Genomic DNA, 8,705 nt, shown 5'->3' with positions numbered 1-8,705 from the left:
AAACGTGCTACCTATCATTAGTAATGCGGTCAGGGGGATCTTTCTGCCTCCACCTTAGCTCCGCCCACAAAAACGTGTCACAATGTTTACTAACAGTAAAGGCGATTATACTGTAATAGTCTCATTTACTGTTGGGGGATCTGGATCTATCACCAAAGTCAATCCAACGGTCATATCGTCTATTTCAGTGGTTTTTAAACTTTTTTGTTGTAAGGCCCCCTTTGTGTAGTTACATCGCTTTGCGGCCCCCCCCCCAGATAAATACTTATAATCTTAAACTTAGAATTTTTATTAAACCAAATACGTATTATTCAGTTATACAATGCTGGATCATCAATTCTTTTGGTTGGTGGTCTTATTTCTCTGATGTTTGATTGCATAAAATCTAGGGTAAATTTCTATATTTCATATAATGCCACAAAATCTGTGTTCCCCCTGGATCCATCTTGGGGCCCCCAGTTTGAGAACCACTGGTCTATTTGTTCCAGTTAGGCCACTTAACCACTAATCTAGGCAAAACTGATCAGAGATCGGGCATAGGCCTACAACAGGCACGTGAAATGTACAAATTACCTTTACAGTTACCCCCTGCTGGTAGATAATGGAATTACATCATAAAAATAATTTGTACATGAACATCCATTATAAAGTAATATTATTTAGATTTCCTTTCTGATGTATTCCGCATGTTTGTTTATAAGGTCCTTAAGAAAATGAACCATGGTGGAATGCCTAATAAATCAACTTTTCATTACATCATAGCCAAAAAGGGAACCAACTGTCGACTTTAGTTTGATAATATTCATTGACATTGTCGCTTGACTGTCTGTAAAGTTTATGAGTCAACATGATTCATTGATCGCGGATTTATGGTGTTTCTCGCATGAACTCGAGTAAACTTTCCGTATAAGTGAAATACTTGAAATTAAAACACCAGCATTACTTTCACTCTGAAGACCAACTATCTGATACTTCCTTGTGCTTTACTGACACACCTGTAATGAAAAAAAACATGAAATGTATTAGTGTTAAAATCTTTTCATGATATGTGAGGGTGAAAAACAAATATAAAAATTGTTTAAGCTTAATTTCACTTATTCTTTTAGGGACTACTGGTAGTAATTTAAATATCTTAAGAAGGCCACACCCTCTTTTGTCTAAGGATAAGGATTTCTTTTAATCTTTTCCTAAATTATTTTCTGTTGGCTCTTCATTTGCTTGTAAGTTACTTGGAAAATGTTGTGAAGAAAAGCACTTGCAAAATAATTAAATGTAAATGAATATTCTAGTGTCAATGCACATTAAGTTAAGTCATTTTGAAATAAATTTTCAGGCAACAATGTGCTTCAAAAGCTATACAGTTTATCTTAATATTTTTAAAGAGTCATTCATTTGAAACCTGTTGCATTTACATTTAAAGCTGTACTGTAGTTTCACACTAAACAAGAACTCTATGTACATTGAAGAAACAGGTTTAGCAGCCCGAGACAGGTTTTGGATGGTGTGATAATGATCAGATTGCTTGTGATGGGTTGAAAGGGTTAATTTCAAGAAGCACACAAAAGTTTCCCTTTCATGTAGCCTATAAGGAATGCTCAGAGGACTTCTGTGTATTTGTGCAAATGTTTAATGTAAACTAACTATAACAAACTTGAAATATATATTTCAACAGCATCTTGTTTTTGTTAGGTTGTATTACAAGATTATTTCACGCATTATGAACTAACATAAAATTACATTGAATAACCTTTTTTTATAAATATGAACCTAAAACTTTTTACTTCTTTTACTGTAGAATTGTCTCCTGAATGATGATGTTTTCTTCAAAATTCTAATCTTATAATTTAAATTTATAGGGTTAGTTTACCGTACAGGTTTTAAGACTAGTCCTACTAAAATAAATGCTACATCTGTCTAAACTGAAACAGCTTGAACTCACATCAGTTCCATTGTTTTGTCTCACAATGCACACAAGTAATGTTGTTTTTGTAAAACAAGTTTGCAAAAACTACTTAAGTATCCTTACTAAATCCTGGTTTAATCTAATCCCTGTCCGGGAAACCGGCCCATGAAGTGAAACCAATCCATGATTTAATACCAAATGTTAGGAACTTTTACACTTTTTGTATGAAGGCATTGAGCTGAAGATCAGCTAGTTTGCTTTATACCAAATAACTATTTAATTACATATTTAGCAGAATCTAAAACAAATAGTATAAAATAAACAATAGTTTTGTGAAGACTGAAATCTCAAAATGACAAAGCCCTCTAAACATTTTTTTCTCTTAAAAAACATCAAATGAATTCCACTCAAACCTGTCCTCTGTCACACCTCCAGCCTCAGGCGATGAGGCTAGGGTTTCTCTCTCCTCCTCCTCCTCCTCCTCCTCCTCCTCAGGCAATCTCCACATTCCCTCCCCCATTGAACCACTTAAAAGGAACGAGGGTCATGTTCTCGTCACTCATCCACTCAATCTCCAGCCAGAGAAGAAAACAACTGCAAACCTCCTTCAAGACGATGTCTTCCACTCGCACCTTCATGTCCACAGCAGGATCCACCAGACGTGCTGGAAGTGTGTACGGCGGTGCCGGAGGATCCGGAGTCCGCATCTCCAGTTCTTCTGCTTCTCGTTCCTTTTCTGCCGGTGGTGGAGCAGGTTTCGGAGGTGGCGCTGGTGCTGGTTTCAACCTGGCTGATGCCATGGATGTGTCTACAAATGATAAAGCCACCATGCAAAATCTCAATGACCGTCTGGCCTCTTACCTGGAGAAGGTGCGATCCCTTGAGAAGGCCAACGCTGAGCTTGAGTTGAAGATCCGCCAGTTCCTGGACAGCAAGGCAACACCCTCTGCTCGGGACTACAGCGCTTACTACGCCACTATCAGTGATCTCCAGACCAAGGTATGTGTTACTGCAACAACAAAGAGAAACTGGTAGTAAGTAAATGCCGAGTTTGTTCAGTCAAATCAATCATTAAATTACTTAAGAGATAAAAACGTGAAAACGCAGTATTTCTCCGGCACTCCAGATTTAAATATTTATCTGTTTGTTTTGTGCCCCTGAAGATTCAGCACGCCACTGGTGTTAATGGAGGACTCTACCTCTGCATTGACAACGCCAAGCTGGCTGCAGATGACTTCAAAATGAAGTAAGTCTACACATGAACTAGCAGATCCACTTCAACATCTCTCAAAGATTCAAAGCATTTATACTGGTTTTACGTGTGGTTTCGCTTCTTTGCAGATATGAGAACGAGCTTACCATGAGACAGGCAGTGGAGGCAGACATTGCTGGTTTGAGGAGAGTGCTGGATGAGCTGACAATGGAGAGATCCAATCTGGAGATGCTGGTTGAGGGTCTTAAAGAAGAGCTGATCTTCCTCAAGAAGAACCACGAGGAGGTAAGTGGTTGTGGTTAAAGAAACACATTCGTCTAACTGGTGTCTTTATTGATGCGAGACTCACCGGTTTGTTTTTGCATCCTTAGGAACTCCTGGCAGCACGCTCTCATATGGGCGGACAGGTCAATGTAGAAGTTGACGCCGCACCGCAGGAAGACCTCACGAAGATCATGGCGGAAATCCGTGAACATTACGAGGCCATCGCTGCTAAGAACCGCAAAGAACTTGACGCTTGGTTCCAGGCCAAGGTACAATGTTATTGAGCTAAAAGCTAAATAAAAAGAACACCACCACATTAGGATTTACCTGACTGTTTTCCATTTTCTCTTACAGTCCGAGTCACTTAACAAAGAAGTCGCTGCGAGCACAGAAAACCTCCAAACATCCAGATCGGAAATCACAGAGCTTAAACGCACACTCCAGAGTCTTGAAATCGAGCTGCAATCACAACTCAGTATGGTAAGCAAATACATTGATGGATGAATCAAGTGAGATTTGTCGATCACACAATTTATACAATAATGACTTTCTCTCAACAGAAAGCGTCATTGGAAAGCACCCTGGCAGAGACGCAGAACCGCTATTCTGCCATGTTGTCCGGCTACCAGATGCAGGTGACCAGCCTGGAACAGCAGCTGATGCAGCTTCGTGCAGATCTGGAGCGTCAAAGTCAGGAGTACCAGATGCTTCTGGACATCAAGACCAGACTGGAGATGGAGATCGCAGAATACAGAAGACTCATGGACGGAGAGGCTGTGAGGTGAGACTTTCTTTCACAATGCATCAGAAAGGCATTTAGTCAAACAATCAATATTGTAATTTGTCAGCAAAAAGAATGTGATATTTCTGTCTAGCATTCTAGTAATTTAATCTCATTTTTTTTACTTTAGCACTGTCTCAACCACAAGCAAAACCTCGACACGTAAAGTGGTGACCATTGTGGAGGAGGTGGTGGATGGCAAAGTGGTGAGCTCATCTTCTCAGGCCGTGAGCGAGACCAAGACGAGCTAAAACACTCTTGAGCTAAAACATCCTACTGTGGGATCTCAACAAAGTGAACCAATAAACTGGCCCAAATGTAAATCTTTGTCTGGTCTATTCTTTTGTCTGAGTTTTATTTCTTTTTGCTACAATTACACAAAATGTTTGAATTGGTCAAAGTATAACAAAAAAGAAAACAATTAGAAGACAACGGGGTCACAGCTAACTAGTCCCACCATTTTGAGGTTGTTTTGGCCGTGGTTATTGTCAATACTTGATTGTATTTAGAGAAATTCTATTAAAGCCATGTATTAATCAATGAAAACAACAACCTAGGGATGGGTACCGAAACCCGCTATTAAATTATGAAAGACGGGAGCACCGATAAGCTCCGCCCTTATCGGTTCGGCTTTCGGTACTGGAGAAACGCGCTGCGCGTCAAACATGGCGTCCCTCAAACTAAACGGATGAGCTGTTTTCAGTGGCGTAACTTTGTTTTGAAAAGTGGTGGGGACAAAGACGACACAAACAATACTTCAGTAATTTTCTTCTGTATAACTCGTTGGGAATATTCATGGGAAAGACGTATGACAAATAATATTGAATCGAATCCGCTGAACTCACTATTCTAAATTTTCATATCAGATCTGCTTCCATTTGTTTTTAAACTATATCATGTTTTCATCAATAGATCATTTAAAGCATGTTGTGCTTTATTCTATGTAAGGATGGCTGTTGCCGTACGTAATTAAACGTATTGATTCGTGATAAAATTCGTGTTTTCCCCATGTTAAAAATTTGGTGTTTGACGCAGATTACCTGTCGGTGGGTCAAGGATTGAGACGTTTGGGAACCCCCTGCTAATAAGGACAAACATACAAGCACACAGAGGAAACAGATGGAAAAATAATATCTTTAAAAAATCTTATTTGCACGTATTACTACGGGCATTGCCAGATAGGCTACAAATATACAACGAACTTTCTAAATTTTGTTTTGAACTCATGAAACTACAAAGTTGTGTCTTTACATTTATTGGAGTTTTCTATCAAGTATCAAAATGTAATTAATCTTGCAATAGACGATAGCAACCGCATGTCGAGAACAATAAGGACGAATATATAGCACCAAAGTGCAATTAAGCGCAAAATGTTTGGTACATGTATGACTTGAACAGCCATTTTCAAATATTTTCATCATTTTATTAAAAACAAATACCTTTACAATCTGATATGTGAAAAAGTTAAGCAAACAACAGTCCCGAACTCACGACGACATGAAGCGGGTAACTCTTGCTTTACGTGTGCCTTTCTTACATTTTGTCTATTCTAATTTGAAACTGATGGGTGGAATTATATAGATAGCTTCTGCTTACAAAGCGGGCTACTTGCACGGTACATATAGACACTCCGTATTTTTTATTTCTTCCAATAAGTGGTGGGGACAAAATTGACTTTGGCAAAAAGTGGTGGGGACATGTCCCACCAGTCCACCCGCAAATTACGCCTATGGCTGTTTTAACATCACAAACACGCAGGGCTTGTTTCTCTCAAGCGGAGTCATGCTCGCGCCTGGAGTCGTGGCTCCGCACTGCAAGAGTCAATGCGCGCGTCTTCCAAAACAGATGAGACATGCGCGCAACCTATATCTATTCGTGTGTGTCTAATTTCAGTTGGATTAAATGATGTGACACAACACATTTTCTACTCGTTTGTATAATAATAAATAAATCAGCCCAAATAATAGGCCTATTTGATAACATTGTCGCTTTACTTAAATACATAGGACAAACATAAAAATCTGTCCATTAAAATACACATTTAAATATTTCAAAAATGTTTTGTTGCAGGCGGCTATGAACCAACCCACTTCTTTTAATACTGCTGGTCCACGCTGAATACAATTTATTTTACATTGCAGAAAATAAAGCAATAAATTCTTTATTTTTGGTCTTATTTTTTATAAAAAATGATATCCAAAAGCACCGATAAGAAAACCGTTAAAGTACCGGACCGATAAGCAGTATCGATAAGAGTAGTAATACCGTTAAAATCTTAACGATACCCATCCATACAACAACCCCCCCAAAAAACCTACAAATTATTCCTAATAAATGATCTATGGCAGCCTGTGACACAATTTAAATTAAATCCGATCTTCAGCGAGTTTGGATCAGCCTCATAAATGACTCAATGGATTTTTTTTAAGCCGCAATTAATGTAATGGCAAATTTGTCAAAATGCAAGCTGAGACTATATCCTAGCAATGGGTTTTGGACTATTAAAATAAATCTTGGATGATGTCTTTGGCACCATGCTCTAAGACTCTGACTTTTTCTCTATACCCTGGAGAATGCAGAGTAAAATTTGCTTAATAGGACTAGGTGTTATAATCCCACTATTTCAGCACAATTTAATTGCCTTATGCATGACAGGTGGAAGCAGTCAAGAATATGATTAGAGGAAAGGAGGTCTGAGGTTTCACTGGGTTCGTCGGGTAGGCATCCTCTGTGTTTGGGGGATAAATGATTATACAAATACATAGCTTACTTACCTTTCCTTGGTATTATCAGAGAGATTGTGTGTCCCACTTTCATCACATCCATTATCCTGGGTGAAAGATGCCTTTTTGTGAGGTCCTGCTGATAATGCTTTTTGTATGGTTCCCATCAATGTGACACATCGTCAGTTGTGCACCTCAGCCTCATTGGGTGTTTCGTCCCTTTATCACAAGACACCCTCAGCCAAAGGAGGCCCACCGCAGGTTGATCAGACCTGGGAGTGTGTCGCATTGTTATAAGGTCATTTGGCAGCCCATGCTGTGTCCATCCACCTAAACCACAGCCATTGGCTACTTCTTTCTGCACCACTGGCCAGTTCTTGATTATCCTCCACTGGACCTGAGGGTGACCTATTTGTCAGCTATAGTGACCTCTGCATTTTACCCGTCCAGTGAGTAGTGAACTCACGCACTGCAAGTTGTGCAGTGGGCAGCTATTACTGCAGGTCAAGGGCACCTCAGTCATTACCCGCTGGCCCTGAGAATCGAACCTGTTTGTTTCCATAGTCCACAGGTCACTCCAAGTGATTTTGCACTAGTCAATGCCTTCCCACCTCATCCAACGGCCTTGCTGGGCTTGAGAGACCGCTCTGTAAAATGTGTTGTTTGTTTTGCAATTGACTATTGTATTACACATTGAACATCATATGAAGAGTTTGGTTCCAAAATGAGATGACTCCGTTTTTAATATTTTTCTAAACTCATGTTTTTTGATCATGATATCATGGTTTAATTGTGTTTTATTTTCTTAGTTAGCTGTATTTTTTCTCGAGTACCTCAAAAATTGCTTATTTTGCAACTGGTTAAACTTAAATGAATGTCCCTGTAAAGCTATTGGCCAAAAAAAGCTCTGACTTTCAACGTTTTTAATTCCTGCAAACGTAACATGCACATATGTATGTATATACAAACATTTAACCTGAATGGGCGGTTCCAGCGGCAACAACATAAACAAACATTATGGGGCCCAAACGTAACTTCCGGCAGACCTCTGCACAGAATCAGTAACTGGTGAGTAGTTTATTAGTAGTTTAATACAAGACTCCATTGTATTAAAATTTTGAAAAAATATATAAAAATGTAATTGTATTAAAATTGAATACAATTAATATGCAATAAAATATTAATATAATATAATTTTAATATATAAATAAATTGTTATATTATAACCAAACACAGAGGTTAAGCCAGGCGTGTGCGTCTGATGAAACAGTCTATGAGACTTATGCAGAACACAAAATATGATATTTTGAGAAATGTCTTGTGTTCATACAACCGGAAGTCAATGCGGTCCAAGTTGTTTGGTTACCAACATTCTTCAAAATATCTTCTTTTATACATACAGTTTTAGAATGGCATGATGGTGAGTAAATGACCAAAGAATTGTTATTTTGGGGTCAACTATCCCTTTAAATACTGCAATGCATCTCCTCTTTATAGACTGCACCATTTGCTTTCTTACTGTGAAATGTTACCCCACTTTCCACCAATGCATTTGAATCTACAAAACAAGACTTGAAAATAAAACACAGCTGACACAGGAGGCCTATGGCATAACACAGATGAGCCATAAGCATCTTTTTTGGCACCGTTCATGTCTTCCTGTAAGTTATTGTTGCAGTGACTGTACCTGCCCACTGTCTGTAAACTGTTCCAACAGATCGTGTTCATTACATTTACATTTAGTCCTTTAGCAGACGCTTCTATCCAAAGTGACTTACAAATGAGGTAAACAATAGAAGCAATTGCAACAACATAAGGACA

The 8,705-nt window shown here is 38.7% G+C and overlaps 1 protein-coding gene across 1 annotated transcript; it reads left to right on the top strand.

Annotated features, from left to right (window-relative positions):
• Positions 1 to 2,455: 2,455 nt before the first annotated feature.
• Positions 2,456 to 4,484, top strand: LOC130566788 (keratin, type I cytoskeletal 13-like). The gene is made up of 7 exons (XM_057354560.1): positions 2,456 to 2,902; positions 3,067 to 3,149; positions 3,245 to 3,401; positions 3,488 to 3,649; positions 3,735 to 3,860; positions 3,941 to 4,161; positions 4,292 to 4,484. The coding sequence occupies exons 1-7, from the start codon at positions 2,519 to 2,521 to the stop codon at positions 4,410 to 4,412; spliced, it is 1,254 nt and encodes a 417-aa protein (XP_057210543.1). The 5' UTR covers positions 2,456 to 2,518; the 3' UTR covers positions 4,413 to 4,484.
• Positions 4,485 to 8,705: the final 4,221 nt, after the last annotated feature.

Source organism: Triplophysa rosa, linkage group LG16 (genome assembly GCF_024868665.1).
Source record: "Triplophysa rosa linkage group LG16, Trosa_1v2, whole genome shotgun sequence".
NCBI classification, from domain to species: Eukaryota; Metazoa; Chordata; class Actinopteri; order Cypriniformes; family Nemacheilidae; genus Triplophysa; species Triplophysa rosa.
The sequence above is the reverse complement of the archived record's forward strand: the minus strand, read 5'-3'. Positions and strand labels throughout refer to the sequence as shown.